The following is a 19,930-nucleotide window of genomic DNA, read 5'->3' as shown; positions in this document are numbered from 1 at the left end:
TCAAATTTTGAGTCATGATTTTCGACAATTTCATTGGAAACATTAATAATAAATATACTTATAAATACCATGTCGAAAAGATTCGCTATATAATTTCTATAACCAAATATAAAATTATGAAACATATTATAAATGGTGTGTTGAAAAGAAATGTATATGTTTAATTTATAAAGATTCCCTAGAAATTTTTTATAACGTATAAAAATATGAATCAAATACTTTCTCTGTTCACGAAAATATATATATTTTTAAAATTTTTATTTTGTTCATCCACTAAAACTAGTTTCATTTATATTTATGGAAACATGCTCTCCACTATTTTATTTCTTTCTTTTTATTATTTTATATATATTTTTTCTCTTTTTCGTAGTTATCAATTATTATATATTAAAATTCGTATCATTATAAATGAAATTATTTTTAATGGATAAATGTACCAATATAAATTTTATTGCAAATCTTTTTATAAATATATAATTTGGAGGGAGATGAACGGTGGTTGCATCTCATCCTCTACGAAAAAAAAGAAACAATTAATACTATGTAGTAGTAGCAATACTTTATCCTATAAAGGCTTAAATTTAATTTGAATATGTTCAAGCTGCTTCCTTCCGGAATGGTAAAAATTTTACATATCAAAGCGAGTGCTCGAAAAGTGCTCGATATTCAACGAGTTTTTTAAATGTATTTTACTTGCATATGATATGGAAATAGTAAAAACTTGAGTGCCATAAAATAAATCTTGTAGGAAGAGTACAATAATGTCATAGTTCAAACAAGTAAATCAAGAAATATTTCTTAATATCAAACAATCTTATTAAGGTGAAGTTCAAACAAGTAAATCAAGAAATATTTCTTAATATCAAACAATCTTATTAAGGTGATAAACATGAGTAAGATTGGGGTAAAACATACCCCAATGTTGCTCTATACCCTCCGGCTTCATATTCTCGTTAAACAACGCGAATATGTAGGCCTCCACCTGCTTCCCCGGCCTTCGCGGCGTCCCCTTACCAGACGCCACGTGTCCAATCAAATTATTCACGTACGTTTGAGCATTTTCCACCGTGGCATCATTCCCTCCGCCGCTCGGCCACCCGGACTCCGCCGCGACAATCTCCAATTCCCCGGCCCCGATCTTCTCCAACGCCGCGTGCGCCGCATCAGTCATCAAATCGAAGAGGTTGAGGTAAGTCCTCCCGCCGTCGCGAACCGCGGTCTTTCCCGGCCGGAAAAGCGCGTAGTCGAGATCCAATTCGACCGGATAATTCGCACGTGCGAAGTAAGGGAACACCTGCAGATGCAGAGGGTACTTCTCCGACTGCAGGAATTTCACGATCTGAGTCATGATCGGCTTCGCGGCGGCGGAGAAATCGCCGGCGGAGGGGGGGAAGGAAGCGGAGAGGGTCCGCATCGAGATCACGGTGGAAACTGGGATGGATAGATTGGCGGCGGCGACGGCGGCGGCGAGATTCTCCATCGCGGCGGGGGTGTACCGCGAAAGGCCGGCGGGGACCTCGTCGTTGCCGGCGGTGATGCAGGTGAATTTGACGGAAGGGTGGTGGGGGAGGATGTTGGCCGCCACCCAGGCGGAGGCGGCGGATTTGTCGGTGGCGAGGGGTAGAAGGTCTTTGTTTTTGGTTCCGATGATTACTGAGATGTCCGAGCCGTGTAAGGCGGTGAGGATGGTGTTTTCGGGGTCGAAAATCCTAATTTTGGTGATTCCGATTTGTCGAAGGCGCGATAGGGCCACGGGAGGCGGTGGAAGGTTGTTTGCAACGACGCCGTAGTTGACACCCACGCCAGCTTCGCCTCCTGTTGTTATGGTTAATTAAATTAGAAAGAAATAAATATTTCATCCATCCAATAATTAATATTACCATCATTTAATAATATATTCACATTACATTAATTCATTTCTCCATTATAATTTAGTATTTATAAAATTAATAGTAATATATAAAAAGTATTCATTTACTAACTTTTTACATTTAAATTTCTTCAAAAAATTAAACCTTTACTGAATCAATGTGGGAGACATATATCAAAGAGCAAATTGTTTGCATCTTCAAAAATCTACCAAAAAACCATGAACATTTGCATTTTCAAAAATCTATCAAAAAACCATGAATATTTTGGCAATTATCTCACACACTTTGATTTGAGTCAACATATATATCATATGATGGTCAAATTTGTGGTTTATATCTTATTTTGAATCTACATTAGTTTAGCAACACAATTAAATTATATAACAAATTAACAATGGATAATAGGACTAGGTGTTTTCTTACCTGGATGATTATGCAGCAAGATAGTGAAGAAAAGTGCCAAAGAAGAAGAGAAAAGTGTGCCCATTGTAAAAATGTTAGCTAGATTGGGATTTTGAAAGGGTGGGTAGTACTGCTCTTTGTTTCATGTATTTTCTCAATTTTATAGTGCCATGGTGAGAATATATTATGAAAAGTAACATATCTATATTAGGAAACATATGGAATTTATGCTAGAGAATGGCATGCTTTATCCATATAATATATTACTCCTTCCGTCCAAAAAAATAGTCTTATTTGTGAATGATACAGATTTTAATGAGAAACTTGTAAAGTAAGAGAAAGAATGAGAAAAAGTAGGTAGAGTAAGAGAGCTAGAAAGAAAACGCGAGTAAAATATGAGAGAGGGAAGAAAAAGTAGGTAGAGTAAGAGAGCTAGAAAGAAAACACGAGTAAAATATGAGAGAGGGAAGAAAAAGTGAGTAAAATATGAGAGAGAAACTTTCATTTTTTTTAAAATGAGACTATTTTTTATGGACATTCCAAAATAGCAAAGGACATTTTCATGGATGGAGGAAGTATTACTTTTGACTTATGAATAAATGTATTACGAATGTTGGCTAGATAGGAAACATATGGAATTTATGCTAGAGATTGGCATGCTTTATCCATTTATTATACTTCCTCCATTCATAAAAAATAGATAACAGTTAAAACATTACGAGTATTATTACATAATTTGATAAAGTGAGAGAAATATAGAAGATAAAGTGATTGGGGTATTGTTGGTAGAGAATGAGACTCATCTCATTCGAGGGAAAAATGTTTCCTTAAGTAGAATTGGTTTATTTTTTAAGAATATTCCAAAATTATAAATATGGTCTACTTTTAAGGGACGGTGTGAATATTACTTTTGACTTATGAATAAATGTATTAATGATGTTGGCTGGATATGGATTGGCATATTTTATCCACTCAGTTGTGTAAATTGACTATGGATAATGTTAATTAGGAATTATGTGAATAGATTATGGATAATAATATTAATTAGGAATTATGTGAATAGACTGTACAAATATATTTAGAACAACTTTATTAAATATAGTACACTACTCTTTTGTGGGGATATGAGTGGAATTGAACTGGAGTAAAATTTATTAAAGATGGATAAAATTATAAATATATTATACTCAGAATTCATGAGATGTGACTATTTACTGGAATCACTGAGGATTGATAATTATTGAGTAAGCTTATTGGGGATTGATAATATTATATGCTACTATTATTGGAATTAAATTAAAAATATAGTATTACAGAATTCATGAGGTATGATTGAAGTAGCTGGTAAGTCATTATCGAGGAAGATGGATAGGGGTTGGCTTGCTAGTTTCGTTAGCTGATTTTTTTTTTATCTTGTGTTTGGTTGGAGCATTTTGGGACTTCATTACAAGCTTTAGGACTAAGTTTGCAGTGCTGCCAGTGACCGTTGGGGTCGGCACCAAGATGTGATGAAACTGTCAAGACAGAGATGTAAAGTTCAACTACCATGACAAAGAGAAGAACATCAATCAAGAGAATGAAATAGGGCGTCTTGATATATGGCAGTACATATTGTGGGAAGAAACACTACAATAAAAGGTATTAATGATAATTCATCTACGCAGCTCGGGATAACCATTACTCCTGCAATTTATATCCAGGTTCTTTTCGACACCCTGTAGAATTGAAATGCGGAAATATAACGTCACAAAACCTGCAGAGAGACTACGCCGTTGTAGAACTATCTCATGCTGTGGTTCATAGCAACGTCTCGTCCGCAAGAGTTAACAATCAGATCATAAAGGATCAAACAAATGCAAATGACTAAGAGCTTACGCATCAAGAAAGAGCCCGGCTGAGCTACCAGATAACAAAGCCTGCCATAACATATACAGGAGTTATGTCTTGAAAACAGAACAAGAAGAATAGAATTTTATGTTGAAGAACCTTTTTTGCTTGGCCTAAGCCTTTTGGGAGAAGATCAAGAATGATTGCTTGCCAGATTCTTTGCCCTCTGAAATAAAGCAATGATGTCTGTGGCTCATTCAAAGTAATGAAAATTTCAAGATTAAACATGATTAAGAGTGAGGTGTTATTGCAAATAACATTAAAGAAATGTCATTTCTTACTCCATTATCAAATACAGCATCCCCACCAAATGAGGCACCATCGCAGTATCTTAGCTTTACACGGTTCCAGTTGTAAAAATCTGTAAGTTGTAAGAAGCTTTCAGAAATAGTACTACTAAACACACATTGATGATAAAAAAAAATATCTTGAGCTTGAACATTGGATTCCATTTACGAGATTTGCTTTCTATCTAATAAACTTAATCTCAGAACTACTAGCATTCAACAAATACAACAAGAGAAAAGAACCAAAAAACAGAGAGAAAAGTAGATTTGATGTTTTTAACTTTCTTTCTATTCTTTTCTTTTTCCATTTTGGTATACATAGTTGAAACTATTTTAAAATATCGATTCATTTTCCTTATTACTCCTTATTTATAGATGCTACATGCATGATGCATGTAACTACTAAGCTCCACTAGTACTAAGATTTGAGTGAATATTGATTTTTCCAAATACTATATATTTCCTTCAAGATATATATGCATACGTGATATTATCGAAAAACAACTAAACAATTGAGTCATTAATTACTTAAGAGATGCATACTGCAATATATGATATGCGATAGTACAATACAAGGCAAGAAAGGCACCGTACCTATTCAGTGAGATTCCAAATACACATGAATTAATTAAGAAGAAATGTTGTTGTCCATGGAAATTCTGGAAGCAAAGAATTGAGATAAGTTAGGCAGTATGTGATACCGAGGTTTAAGGAGGCATTGTTGCTCAAAATGCTGGAGAAAATCTCAACCTTAATTAGACAAAGCGTGAATGAGAAATCATTATCGATCATTATGAAAAGAAAAAGAAATCAACCTTAGACATGAGACGAGTGGATCGTAGTGGCTCGGTCGAGGCAGGATTTGAGGTCGTTGCACCACCCACCACCCTGTATTATTAACATTTATCACACGCATTTCAATCCTCAAATCCACGTCTAGTTTCTGGCTACTGTTCTATCTTTATCTTTTAATGCTGTTTTACTATGTTGTTAACATATTATTCTACTAGTATAGTTTATTACTAAAATGCTAGTAATTATCAATCCTACTTTAACAATTGTGAGAAAATAATTACTCCAAATAAAAAAGGAGAACGTTATCTCATGCAGATATACAAAAAAGAAATTCGAATAACTTAATTGGAAACTGCTACCCATCCAATAAGGGGCTGCTGTTACGTCAAATTTGACTCCATCTATTAATATTATAGTAAAATGGCAGAAATGGAATTAAAGAAATTAGGATGCGTGTTGTGTTTTTCATTTTTGAGGATGGTACTACAAAAAAGGATACAACAGTTTGTCATACTCCCTATATTCAATTGAAAATGTGTAGATGAAAAGAAAAAGAGAAAGAGAGAAAAAAACAATAACAATTAATTGAAGAAAACAGAAAAATGGAGATCAGTATCTGACATGGCAGAGCAATACAGCAAGCATGTATGCTTTTTAGTTTTTCCCCTTTCTTCCCCAGAAAATTACCTCAAATTATTGCTCGCCCCCGCTCCTCCGTATCCTCCGTCCAAGCAATCTAAACGATTTTTTTCCAAATCAGTAATAAATTGTTAACTGCGAGATCGGATCAATCACGATGTGTGAGAGAGATCGACGAAGCGTTCTGGACGAGAGTCATCTTCAGGCGCCGCTGATCCACGTTAGCAACAGTAGCAGCAGCGGTAACACAAAGGCAAACGCGTTCATCTTCCTGAGCTGTTAGTATCTTCATTTATATATAGAGACCGAAATTGTATGTATCTGTGTGCGTGAGAGAGAGAGAGAGGCGTTGTGTAGAGGATGGATTTGGTCCTACCTGCTTTAGAAGAAGGTGCAAGTGGAAAGGAACAAAGAAAGCAATGATGGAAACGTAATGTGAATAATCTCTTTTGATCAGTTTGACAGAGAGAGAGACAAGAGTATATTTGGAAAGTTTACGACTTCTTGATAACACAAAACCGAGCTGCTGCTTCCGGTTTTCAGCCTCATTTTAATACATGTCACATTTTATCATTTTTCATTATTTTTCATTTCACCTCAACTTATTTCATTTCCACTTTATTATAAAATTATTATATAAAAGCCCGAGCAATTAGATTTTTTTATTTAAGTGATTATTAGAGTAAATTGTAATCAACTTTTCAAATCATAGAAATTCGATGAAATGGTCCAAGAGATAAGAAGGAATTAGATAAGGATAACGACGATCACGAATTAAGGGAAAATACTGGGCTTAGTTGGTATTTACTTTGTGTTGAAGGGTGGAATTGCAAAATTAGTTAGAGGGGTGACAGCAGTAATAAGAGTATGATTATAGCCAAATGATGTGGACTAGGAAATTAATATTGAAAATGAGTCCATAACAGAATATGATGGTTATGTGAAATGCAAGTGATTTAGAGTGTGGGGATTTTAATTTAAGACTTTTTATGGTTGTTACCTATATAATCTCTATTATACACTCATGATAAACTTATTTATTTATTTTGACTGTTACATACTGTAATGATGGAGTTGTGGTTTTTATTAGAATTGACAGTCACTTTCGTTATTTGTTTGAGCATATATAGTTTGCTAGAGTTATTAAGATTATATACAACTGTGATATCAAAATCTCGTGAACTATTACGACACTCACAAGTCACAACTCAAGTTCGAGTCATACATATACTCTCTCCGTCCTATTAAATATGCTACATTTGGGAATCGGCATGAGATTTTATGTACTATTGTTTTGTGAGTTAATGAAAAGAGAATAAAATAAGAGATATAAAAAGTAAAGATAGAGTTGTCTTCATTTTAGAAAACGTTTCAATTTTAATGGGACATAGAGTATTATTCACGTAAGTGCCACATGGCACTCCCATATTGGCCGATTCCATGTGGCCTAGACCGCTCTGCAATCAACTTTGGCAGCCCAAATCACTCCCCCAGGCGATCTGTGCCCATGCCTTGGGCCTAGCCCAATATTGTCTAAGGTCTGCAATCTGCATTGCCGGCCCAATCCACAATCAGAGCCTGTGCCTCGGGCCCGGCCAATATTGTCTACGATTATTTATAAATTGAAGGAGTATTAATTTTTAAGAAGATTTCCTCGTAACACTCAACTTCTAATCTTTTTTCTAGATGCATTATAGGCTTAACCAATTCCATATTTACCTGTCTAACTATTTAAATTTCAAAATTTTCTCAATCTCGCCCTAGTAAATAAGATCTGCCAACACAAATTTGAAAAGAAAAGTGAAATAACAATAACTACGCTTGGTCATAGATTGAAAAAAGTTGCTACAACAGAGGCATGCCTAATGGTACAGAGAGTTTACAAGGATGTGTGGCGTTTCCTACAGAGTGATGTGATGGATTATGATCTAAAGGGCATAAAATTGTGAATACAGGTGATCGCGAATTTTATAATACTCCTCCGACAACGGACCTTCGAGTATGATGTGCTGGATATTACCGCCACCCTACAACAAACCGTCCCCGCATTCAGAAATAGGAGCTAAAGTCAGGCAACCAAGCCTTGAGTTAAAGTCAGAAGATACCAACCTTTTGGCTCGAGTCTCCAACTTTTCGAAGGGTCACATGCTCACCACAACGCAATGCTCCACCGGCAAACTCCACCTGGATACCAGAAGTTGCATCTCAGATAGAGAATGAAAATACAGGTTTCTGATTCTGGATTTAGTGTAATATGCAAGTAGTGATTCTCAGCATGGGACCAAACTATCTCTAATATTTACGAACTCCATCAATGCGTCACAGGCAGTGGAAAATGCACAACGAAGAAGAGAACGCCGGTGTAAATGATGGAAGTGCATTTGCATATGAGGAAAGAGAGAAGATTGCAGTACCTGAATCCCTTGGCTAGCAAGAAATTGCTTGAAATCTGCCATCTTGATGTCCCCTACCAAGACCGTCTTATGTGGTGGTGGATGGGTGGAAAGAGGAAGCAAAGACAGTGTGCCATTTTCTGCCTTCCCTACTTCAGCATCAACCCATGCTACTTCGAAATCTCCAAGCTACAACAAGAAACTCACATATCAGAAGCAAGTAGGGAGAATACTACCAATTGCCTGACGGACTCACAAGAGGAATACAAGGCCACTAGCTCAAACATGAGTAGGCGAACAAAATATGGGATTAAAAATATGGGATTAACAAAGTATATTAGGTGGTAAACATCCCCAAAATTAGGACAGCATGACAGGTATTCGTATTCAAAGATAAATATTGATACAGTTAAAATATATACTATGATTACCTTCTTAAACAGGACATTGCTCATCAATTTCTCAGAAAGTTGAACCTGTTACACAAGTTAATTAACAACGGCTTCCAGATTACAAAGCTGAGGGTTGGAAAGTCGATTTAGTAAAAACTTGTGAGGTTTGCTTCATGAATGAACTTACTTTATAAGCACACAAATCTGAAGTGACATCAATAGATTCTTCAATTTGAGGAGCAAATACATATGGACACACATTTTTCAAACAATGTTCCTTTAAATGCTCAGTGGCTTCGGCAGACCCATGCACCAGGACCTTCAAGGCGGCAAAACAAAGATGCAGTAAATAGCCAATCAACATTAGAGCCCACTAAAGTATAATATTTAGTACCAGAGAAATTGAGTTTTATATAAAAATAAGTTGATAAATGGATTGGAAAGAGATAGATCATATATCCCAACAGGCTTCCTTAATAGTCTAGAATTAGTAATGCTTGTGACTTCCAGAATCTCTTGAGCATCGCAAACATCATTTCAAGCTCCTTGGAAAAGTAAGGTCTATTTGATGTAACTTGGAGCTGCTTCTCTTATAATTTAAAGCAGCCAAATGAATCTCACATGCCTTAGCTTATCATTGTGGCGCATGAATACTTCCCAAAAGAAATCAATAGTGGCAAAAAGCCGGAATTTGCACACTATACTGACACCACAGGTGGTGGTAAGTAACCAGAGTGAACCATATGATTTGTATGTAGAAAGTTGAGATAAAACTAATTGCTTCCATGAACGTGGGATCATGGGATGTTAGATTTACTAACATATTTAAAAGATGACACTGGTATAAAAGGTTGCTTACAAGCTTCAATGGAGATACATGGCTAAGAATCTTTTTTATTGAACCGCCATCTGAACGGCCTTCAAAGTCCATGTAGACCAATGAGCACTTGACATAAACCTGCATCGGAAGTCAGCATTCAATCAACATTAAAGGAGTAGAGATGTAATGTTCAGCAAAGGATGCTGAAAATCCCTGTACTAAGACTCGTCAGTAACATAGGAAAATTCACTGACTTGGTTGTTCCACGAGGCATCAACCACAGAGACAGTGAAAATGAACTAATGAAGGTAGCTTGGACATACAGTTTGCTCAGAAGATACTACTTTTGATGGTGTTGCATCCAGAAACAGACTGGCAGATGCTTCATCAAGCTTCCCATTGAATTCTCCAACCTAGAAAATTAATATTGTGAGACGATGAATTTCTCATCCAAATTTACAAGGAATGCAATTTTAACTAGTACACATAAAATGTGAAGAGACCAACTTCTAATAATATGATGATATTGTTCTCAGTTCTGATTGGTATCCAATTAGTGGGAATTCACTTTTGTCGTTCCATTTTCTTGTAATGCTGTTTCCATTTTTTGGATAATGCTACCTAATTTTTTTACTGAAATAGAGAAATTAAACGCCATTCACATGTTCCTTACATTGAACAACAGAGGTTGTCACATCTTTAACAGAGTTGACTAGGGATTCCCATCAGAACTCCAAATTCAAAAAAATAATAATGATCTATCATCAAAGACTCAACCAACTGAAAAGGAAGAACGAGTACTGACATGTATCACTGAAAAAATTACTCCTACACACCTAAAAAACAAACAAATAGTTCCAAATTTCAAATGACAAATGTTGGCTAAAGCCGGGAAAAGCCGTTATTGTTATATATATATCATCAACACCCTCTTACTTTATTAAACCCAATAACTAGGGCTATTGATGATTCACCTCACATCTCCATCTCCTAAATCAATACTTTCACAGTGTCTAGCTTTATCTTTCCTTACGCTTTGCTTATACAAATCATATGGTGGAAAAGGTGTCGCAAAAGAAATTGAGATAAGCAGGCAGAATGCAAGCATAATATACGCAAATTACCTGCATAGATGCCTGGTCCATGTCTTCATCGTTGCGCGTATAATCATCTGGATTAATAACCTCACCAAAATCATCCCATTCGAATGTATTCTCATAGAAGGGGAACATGGGGCCAGCACTAGATGGGGGTGAAACAAATCCGTCTATAAATACATCTTTGAATGCTCCATGTTGTAAAGCAGCACCTGTGAAGATGTATGGAATAACTTTTTCAGTAAAAATTTAAGCGAGATGAGTATATTTTCTTGTGTGTTTAGGCCTATAAACTTTAGAAGCAAGCACAAGAATTAAGACCCATTATCTTACAAAGTGTGGGAAAAAATGTGGAAACCAAAATTGTGAATTTTGATTTTTGCATCTGTTTTTACAGGCTATTCAAATTAGTCAAGTTCTATATCAACTAATATGCTCTGTTCTTTGGTTGAGGCATAACTAGTTAGAGTGAAAAAGAGCTTAAGAGTACCATTTGAAGAGGGTTGTTTGATTTTAGCATCAATAATCATCGGGTCACCCACAGCTTGTTCTGCTCCAAGAGTAGCTCTTGATTCCTCTTCCTTGATGAGAGTAGCTTTAAGAGCTTCTTCTTTTCTTTTTCGGTTTTGCTCTTCTTCATAGGCAGCAAGCTCTTCTCCAACCAAGGGGATTCTCTTTGACATAGTAACTTTAACAGCTTTTGGAGGAGGATCTGACTGAAGCACTCTTGCAAGTGTGCCAAACTACAAAGTGAAGAAACATTAGCCTAGATTAGTTGCAGAGAAATACTATCATCATTCTTTGTATTTTCCAAATTCCTCTTAAATAGCATACACAAAAACAATATTAACATTATATCATTTTAAATACCAACAGGAATCAAACAAGAGAGGTAGTATTACTTTAAAATCAATATTCAATAGTACTTTTGTAATTTCTCCACAAAAGTAAAGTTTTAAAGAATCTATAAGGTTAAAAGGTAGTAGAGACAATAAATATAGCTATAAATAAATGAGAATACAAAAATTATTGAACTTCAACAAGTCCACAGAATTAGTCATCAGTTTTCTTTTAACATATAAATTTCAAAATAGTTATCCCAAGGTGCAGAGCAAACCTGGCCTCTCTCGGTAAAAAGTACAAGGTTCTTTGAGTCAGCAGCCCAATCAACAAAAATATCATGAGAAAATCCAACCTCTAAACTTGCCATAGATGCTAAGACTATCTGATCAGAATGTACAAAGTAATTTGTGAATAAGAAAACACTTCCAAAATATGATTTTATGAACTCTTCAGTCATCTTAACCTTTGGGCCATCAGGAACTTTTTCGAGCTCACTCTTGCTGATTAGAAGTGTTACATGCCTGCAAGTTTTCAGATAACATCTTAATGAAAAACTATCATGAGATCTCAGGTACTTTTTGATTCAACATGAAAAGTTACAACAGACGAATTAAAGGCTATAATGAGCAACCTCACATAGAATAACACGACAAGAACATAGCATTGATAAATTAATCATCAACTTCCTTAGGCTTTTTTATGGCAAAAAATCTACTTCAGAAGCTAACCAAATCACAAGCCCAATACATCCAGCCCAATTAAGTCAGGATATTAACAATACGGAAAAGTCCAAGTGAGCTAGTGTGTAATTTCACTATAAAATAAATTAGCTCTCCTGTTAGACATGTATTATTCCAACATAAAGTCCTTGACAAAGTTGTAAAAGTTTTCTAAGAAAGAACTAAAAGCCAAAGAAAAACATCTTACTTCAAAAGAAATGCATTATCTCGTGAGTCTTCAAAGGACTTGGCTATTTTATCACTCATCCACTCAAGAAAACTCTTTGCATAATCAACTGTGCTCGATGAAACATATGTCAGGAAGAAGATGGGATAAGTTAAGTGATGGTGCTCCCAGTACTGCAGGTTTATTCAAAAAAAACATTAGAAATGGATCATTTTCAAACAAAAGAGCATTGTCATAAGGTTGACTCACCTGTTCCAGTATCAAAAGCAGCTCAAGCACTCTTCCGGCAGTATCAACAGGTACTAATATATTACCATCTGCTCTCAATGTCTTCAGTATGGCATCTAAAAAAGAATGATATAAATTGTTTGTCCAGAAAAACATGCCCTTGTAATATTTATATAGATATATCATATATGAAAGCAAAAGAAAACAGAATCTTTTAGAAAAGCAATCCTATCTTTTAACAATCAAGAACAAAAGTTAAAGATGACTAAAAATACTTCAAGAAAAAAGAATAACTAAAAGAACAGGATGTTAATCCGCTTAATATTTATATAAAGCAAATGAATGTGAGTGATTTTCAGAGTGTAAAACTGGACAATGAAATTTACAATTGTAGCAATAGTCAGGATGGTAATCATTACCTAACAACTGCTGGTCTTTTTGACGTCTTGGGGGCTGATTACTCAGCAGAGCATTGTATGCATCTGTTATCAAAACAGCAGGGCGCACAAAAGACTCTAAAACAGTTCCATTCAAAAGCCTGAATGAAACAAGAGCAAGGATTAGTAAGAAACATGGCCATAAAAGAAAGCACTCTATGGTTAAAACAATTTATGCTATCACAAGACAACTTTTCTTTACGATGATTGAAGTCGACAGCATATATAACATCCTCTCCATCCTTCGTGATCTTCCAAAATGTGCCCCCTAAAAGGTGACCAGCTGCAAGGGGTGCAATAACAATGCCTTCTCCTTTTCCTAGATAGGTTTAGAATGGAGACTTATAAGATGCATGACAAAGAATAAGTTTAGTATATTAGTGCAATACTGATCCCTTCTCATATCCACATGATTCACCTGCAATGAACAACTAAGATAATCTTGACTACGACAGAACTCCTTGTAAAAATTGATATACAGACTTAATACAAATTTTTGTGGAAACCAGGAATTGGGAGTAGTGGAACAGCTAAGAGTCAAACTAAACATGCTCAACCCACACGTATTAAGAACATAGAACAACTTACCAGAGACATAATAATTCTGGGAGTATGTCAATCTTATGATGTTTTGGAATGCAGAATCAATATCATCCAGGGTGAACAAATCAAACTCGGATACTTGCTGCAAGAAACATATACTATTAGATACAGAAAGAACATCAATAAAACGGAGCACATTACCAAGAAGAAGAAATGTACAGAAAACACAGAAACAACATTTGGTAAAATTTCCAATAAAATGGTTTACAAGATAATCATAGTCTACACCCATTTCCATATAAACTTCATACCATACAATGGGAACTGCACCAAATACATTATACAGATGACATGTTAGAAACAATCTGTATTTTTTTTTCCAAACTGATATAAGAAAAGTACAGACAGAAAGAACGTCGACGTATTATATAAGAGGAATAGAGGATAAGATACTACTTCAGCACCTGCAACAGTAGCATGGGTCGCTTATAGAGCTCTTAATTCAGATTTATTACATTTCCTCAACAGTAGCATGTTAACATCATTCTTTTCCTTTCTTGTCTGTTGTTCTTTACAGCAGAAAGGTAAAATACTAAGCTCAGCACCTTCAAATTTTGCATTCACTTTATGCTATACACTGAAATTGTTTAAAATTTAAGAAAAGGAGTAGCACAATGAGAGACAATTTTACCACCAATAGTGCCATGTAGTATTAGTTTGGACAAAATCTGGTACCAAATTATTTTATCCTGAATATCAATCCAATTACAGTAATACTATACAACAGCTCTGGATAAGTTTGAGGCATGGCAATTAGCCATTCTGAGACCAAGTGAAGCAAATCACAAATCGAGCATGTGCATTTATGATTGATGAATCTACGCTGTTTTAGAATCCCACTACTCTAGTGTGATTTACTTCAGAAGAAACGGAACCACCAAATCACTTACACAACTCTGAATTGACAGTCAAAGCAACAAAACAGAATCAACATCAAGATCAAAGGCACTCAACGAAAGCAAATTCCCAAGATCAAATTTCACCTTTCGAGACAAATAGTGATCGTACATGGTCAGGAGGCCCAATCTGTAGACAGGTTCAGTTGCAAAAACTGGTGCAGAAATTCCAAATTGCTTCATTGCATATGGTAACGCACCAAGATGAAGTGTGTCAGGGTGTGATAGTAACACAGCATCCACAGATGAAGCAACCCTGATAAACATCACAATCTATCTCAGCTTACACAGAACAGAAGCGGCCACAATAACTATTCACTAAAAGGCTCTTACACAAAATGATTATACTATTTTCCGATACAATGCAAGGCCCCAAAGTTGATCAATTGTGTTATATTCTGAACTACATTGAATTATCCACTTAAACCCTAACCTAAATCCTTTTCTACTTAAGCAATGGAATAACAAAACTGTAATAAACATATATCTTGCGATGACAAAAAAAATATAGTGAAATTGAAGACCTGGAAAGGGGTTCGAGAAGAGAGGTGTCGAATTGGTCGTTCCAGCCGCAGTCGACGAGGAAATTGAAGCCGTCGATTGAGACTAGATACGACAGCGGATTCTCGTTGTACACTCCACACAGCGGCTTCACCTGCACTGACGTCCCCATCTCAATGTGCTTCTAACGCCTGGGATTTCCGGCGCTTCGCCGTCGGAGCTCCGGTGATTGGGGATTTTACGCGGGAAATACAGCGCCTGGATAGATTTAGGGCTTTGTTTTCAGGAGTGAACTTCCCTTTATTCTGAATAATCGTAATAAATCTATAAATTCATTTGGAAATTCGCTCATTCAGATCAATTCAAGTAGTATGATAAATTAGATTTAAAATATTAAGTGACCCTTAAAAAATTTTATTTAATTAATAAATAATGATATTTTTTAGAGCTATAGGTGAAATAATGCTGCAAAAAGTCGCATGTGTTTTATCGAACATGTTCCACCAATGCTCGTTTTTTAGTCGATAATTAACGACATTTTACATTTGCATAAACAAAAATATGACAAACATAAACTCTCTATATTCAAAAGTGCAATCGCAATCAAATTTGTATGTAGAAAATCGTGGTTAACTCGGAGTTTATGCTTATGTTTAGTTTTTTTCTAAAAGGTGCATAATTTACTTGCGAATAGTAATATTTACCTTGAACGAAATTTATTACTGTAATTATTTGTAGTCTTATTTTCGACTTTTACAATAATTTAAAGTTTTTCAATATTATGTTCATAGTTTTACAAAGATTTATAAGCACATATGATTAGCGATGATAGTGAAATTGAAATATTTGATACTACTATAAATTATTGTGCCACTACGGCATTTTATAAATTTAATATCTAAACATGCACACACACGCTATATGTCCCCAGATATATAGTTATAATCCGAATTATATACACTAAATTAGGATTAAACACAATAAATAAGAGTTTTCTATATATTTTGATTGAAAGCTTCCAGCACCAGCATCTCATAAGAGAAAAAAGACAGCATAATTTCTTCCATGGAGCAATTTGAAGGTGGTAATTTCAATGCAATTTTAGCCCTTCTCATGGCATATGATACTATTGACATGGGTAAGAAATAAACTTTAGTCCTAAATTTTCCCTCTTCTTCTTTTGTAGACTCGAAATTCTAGCCCCGGGGCTGATCTACCTCTCATACTCCCGTGAGATGCGCTTTCTCGTTTGGATCTCCCGCGGAGCCCTCCCACAACTCTGCTAGATCCTTATTCATCCAAGAAAGGATGACGATTGGCCCCAATGTACAAGGTACCTACATTCATCAAGTCGAGTGAGGGCTACATTATACTATAGGAAAACTCAAGGAATCTGTCATCTGAGTATTGTGTATAATAGAGCAAATATTTTAATGGTTATTCAATCAAATTATACAGGAAGCAGGACATAGTGATACGTCTGTTGACTATGTCGGGAACTTAAAATAAAACAAACGAGGAATCGGCAGATATACCAGATACAAAAGCGCTGGCTGAGGCGAGCGTGTCAAGACGCCAGCTGCCAAGGCAGCAAACAGTCCAACACCATAGCCAGCAAGAGCATGCCAAAAGTACTTGAATCCCTTTGAAGGAAATGTATCCAAGGCAGTTTTTGGATTCCGACCCTTTTGGTGATCGAAACAGAGAACTAATGCCAAAAGCATTGAGGGGATAGCCTACAAGATCAATAAGCAGAACCAGAAAATACTTGATAGTTATATACGATATCACTTCAAAATTATTGACAGACAGACAATCATGAAATTACTGAAGGCAAACCCTCGTATAATGTTAAGGAGATACTCATCATGAACAAAACCAATCGACGAGCCAATATCAGTCAGCGACGATTTCATTTGTCAAAGAGATGTTAAGCAGCAGCACATGATGTGAATGACTGTATAATACTAACACTAAAACAGGAATTGCATCCATTCATAACTGGAAGCATTAAATCCAAAGAGCTGCACCAAGATCAAGTGTGACCGTGATATGTACATTGTTTCATGATACCAGGTAGTAACAGAGACTACAGAAAGTTTCAACATGAGAGCCCATAATAAAAAAAAATAAGTACATGCTGGGATCCATTTTAAGACTTAATTTACACATTTAGCTGCATATTAGGCCACTTCAAGTATATCGAGTCAAAAACAGTTCTACAACTGGATTAACTTATCTTACCATGTCACCAAGACCAAGCATCATGTAATCCGAAGTATTATTTCCAGGTACTGCACTGCCGAACATATTCCTAGGGAACACAATCTTGACAGGCAGCTCAAGCTTTCTTGTTATTAGCTGTAAGCCAGGAAGATTCAAGCTATTAGCTACTGTGTGTACTGGATTAGACGCCTGTTGCGTTGCAACTGATACCATAACATTTGCCCCAAAGAATCTCTCTGAATAGAAAACCCAGAACACATCATACACAAACAAACAGGCAAGGAGCATCGCGCATATCTTGATATTCGGAAGTCGAACATGGCTGACAAAAGCAATACAAAGAGATATCCCCAACAGATTGTTCAAAATCCAGTGCCCCGTGACCAGCCACACCACAACTAAAGCGACACAAACCAATAACAGGAAGCTTTGGATTCTCGTGAGCGACTTGGCACAGCACCGAGATACATACGGGTCAGGCAGACCAAAGTGCGACCTGACGTGAGCAGTATATGGCAAAAGGCAAAAGTATAAGGAAGATGCCGATGCAACTGCAGTAAAAGCAGTCAGTAGCTGAGAGACAGAAGAAAACATATAGAACATAAAGAGCAAGCTGCAAGAGCTCATTATCGGGATCATCAGTGCCTGAGAGCTATCCAGAGTAATGGAAGCTTCCGACATATCACGGTTCCGCTCCATTTCCTTTCCGTAGTTCAGAGCTCTAGAAGCAGATGCATATGACACTACTATGGCTGTGATAAAGAGGGTGAGTGAAGATGGTTCGAGTAAATACGCAAGCTTCCAGAGAGGCTCCATGCTAGAAATAGTACAGTATATCCACCACTTTCTTCTAACTTAAAACAATCTCAAGACCACTAGAAAACACCTAGTTGCTAACAGGGATTTGAACAAAATCAAAATCCTAACTTTGGATCCGAAATCATGCGCAGGTAACCAATAATCTGTGTTTATCTGCTCGACATCGGATCCGAAAAACGCCGCCGTACCTGGAAATGAATAGCTGCGTGAGTAAACAAGGACAAGCAAGAACAAATGTAAACACCTACATATAATTGCAATTTGCAACAGTGAAAGACTGCTAAAAACTAGTAAAACTAAATTACAGAGATTGCAGTTTGCACATCATTCCCCTAAATATTATTCAATAAACATTCAAACAACCTTTCTCCATTCCAGTAATCCATTTCTGGGAGAATTTCACTAAAATCAAAGACGATTTCGCCTGAAACACTTGAGCATTTACCAATTAGCGGAAATGCAAAGAATAAATTAAAAAAATTTACAAACGTCGTCTACCTAAAATCACGGAAAATCACCAGAAGGGTTAACAAACACTCAACGGTGAATAATAAAAGTATCATTGATCCAAACAAAATCAAACAATAATTTGATATATAGAAGAACTGAGGGTAAGATATTGGCCAAATACGCATTCAAGAACTCAATTTACCATTTGTGAGATTTTCGGAAGGTGAAAACTGAAGGGCGAGCGTTAACACTGAGAAGCTGCAACGAGGCTTGATCGGAATTTTCACTTTCACCCCACAAATTATTAGGAGATATAGTAATTTTGGCTCCTTGAGATATGAATATTAACATTAAGTCCCTAAATTACAAATTATTTTTTGTTGTTGGTGGCTATTTTTGTTTTGTGGAATAAATTTCACTAGATCCCTAAATTTCAAATTATTTTTTGTTGTGGGTGCTATTTTTGTTTTGTGGAATTAATTTCACTAGATGTAAATACATATCATATCGAACTACCTTAGAGCATCCACAACCGTGCTCTTACCAACCAGCATGGTTGTGGGCCCGACCCCACTTTTTCTGTCTGCTCTTAGGTAAGAGCACAACACCCACATTCGTGTTCTTCCGCAAGGACGAGCACAAGGGTCCCACCATTCCATTATTCAATTTAAATAAAAACATTTTCACAAAATTAAAATACATTAAAATTACCCGAAATAATATTACAAAATACATTAAAAATTAAAAATTACATAATTAAAATCCTAAAAAATAAAAATTACATAATTAAATCCTAAAAATTAAAAAATACATAATTAAACTCCTACAAATTAAAAATTACATAATTAAACTCCTACAAATTAAAAATTACATAATTAAAGGCTAAAAATACCCTCGTGGAAGACTATTCATCCGGCGGCACTATCCCCAATTGTTTTTGGTGGCCCAATATCATGCCTCATGCGATCGAAGTTGCGCGGAGGTCATAGTTGACCTATCGGCCATATTGAGTTGGGTCAAAATCCCCCACAACGAGTTGGTGGGGGTGGAGGTGGCACATAGGGAGTCGCGGCGCGACGGCTGTTGGCCGCCGCCTTCTTCCTTCCTTGCGGTCGGTGTTGGGAACCGCTCGAGCACGCGTTGGGGCTACCCAAGTTAGCACCGGCAAGTTGGCTAGCCACGTCTTCGGAGCCAGCGTCGGATAGGGATACCGACCTTGACCGTTTGGAGGAGCCGCTAGAGGAGGATGTTACGCCTCCCCTATACTTCGGATGCGACCGCGTCTCCTGCCAAATGATGAGGTACTTGAACGGCTTGTAGTTCATGGATTGGTAGGTCGACAAGGCGGAACTGATGATGTCGACCTCGCTCCGGTCGCTCCCCGCCGACCGTTCTTCCTGGAGGTAATACCCCTGGAACTTTTGGATTTCTTCGTTGG

The 19,930-nt window shown here is 36.4% G+C and overlaps 3 protein-coding genes and 1 long non-coding RNA gene across 4 annotated transcripts; all 4 read right to left on the bottom strand.

Moving 5' to 3' along the window:
- Positions 1-792: 792 nt before the first annotated feature.
- LOC121803063 (putative glucan endo-1,3-beta-glucosidase GVI) lies at positions 793-2,395 on the bottom strand. Its single transcript, XM_042202776.1, has 2 exons — positions 2,295-2,395; positions 793-1,815 (listed from the first exon to the last, which is right to left on the bottom strand). Exons 1-2 carry the CDS (start codon positions 2,356-2,358, stop codon positions 863-865), a joined length of 1,017 nt encoding a protein of 338 aa, XP_042058710.1. The 5' UTR covers positions 2,359-2,395; the 3' UTR covers positions 793-862.
- A 1,546-nt stretch (positions 2,396-3,941) lies between these two features.
- Positions 3,942-6,360, bottom strand: LOC121803095. The gene is made up of 6 exons (XR_006050912.1): positions 5,930-6,360; positions 5,263-5,335; positions 5,042-5,106; positions 4,442-4,521; positions 4,260-4,346; positions 3,942-4,189 (listed from the first exon to the last, which is right to left on the bottom strand). It is a non-coding gene; the product is annotated as an uncharacterized LOC121803095 (long non-coding RNA).
- A 1,322-nt stretch (positions 6,361-7,682) lies between these two features.
- Positions 7,683-15,345, bottom strand: LOC121802454 (cleavage and polyadenylation specificity factor subunit 2-like). Its single transcript, XM_042202131.1, has 18 exons — positions 15,021-15,345; positions 14,584-14,752; positions 13,586-13,682; positions 13,190-13,316; positions 12,980-13,098; positions 12,582-12,676; positions 12,354-12,505; positions 11,890-11,947; positions 11,701-11,808; positions 11,074-11,326; positions 10,611-10,795; positions 9,810-9,899; positions 9,526-9,624; positions 8,854-8,985; positions 8,706-8,750; positions 8,296-8,463; positions 7,991-8,065; positions 7,683-7,908 (listed from the first exon to the last, which is right to left on the bottom strand). Exons 1-18 carry the CDS (start codon positions 15,167-15,169, stop codon positions 7,810-7,812), a joined length of 2,220 nt encoding a protein of 739 aa, XP_042058065.1. The 5' UTR covers positions 15,170-15,345; the 3' UTR covers positions 7,683-7,809.
- Positions 15,346-15,968: 623 nt separating this feature from the next.
- Positions 15,969-18,828, bottom strand: LOC121804743 (signal peptide peptidase-like 1). Its single transcript, XM_042204387.1, has 4 exons — positions 18,695-18,828; positions 17,242-18,230; positions 16,533-16,733; positions 15,969-16,334 (listed from the first exon to the last, which is right to left on the bottom strand). Exons 2-4 carry the CDS (start codon positions 18,037-18,039, stop codon positions 16,218-16,220), a joined length of 1,116 nt encoding a protein of 371 aa, XP_042060321.1. The 5' UTR covers positions 18,040-18,230; positions 18,695-18,828; the 3' UTR covers positions 15,969-16,217.
- Between the last annotated feature and the right edge of the window lie 1,102 nt (positions 18,829-19,930).

This window comes from Salvia splendens, chromosome 5, assembly GCF_004379255.2.
Source record: "Salvia splendens isolate huo1 chromosome 5, SspV2, whole genome shotgun sequence".
Lineage (NCBI taxonomy): Eukaryota > Viridiplantae > Streptophyta > Magnoliopsida > Lamiales > Lamiaceae > Salvia > Salvia splendens.
This window is presented reverse-complemented; position numbering and strand designations above follow the sequence as displayed.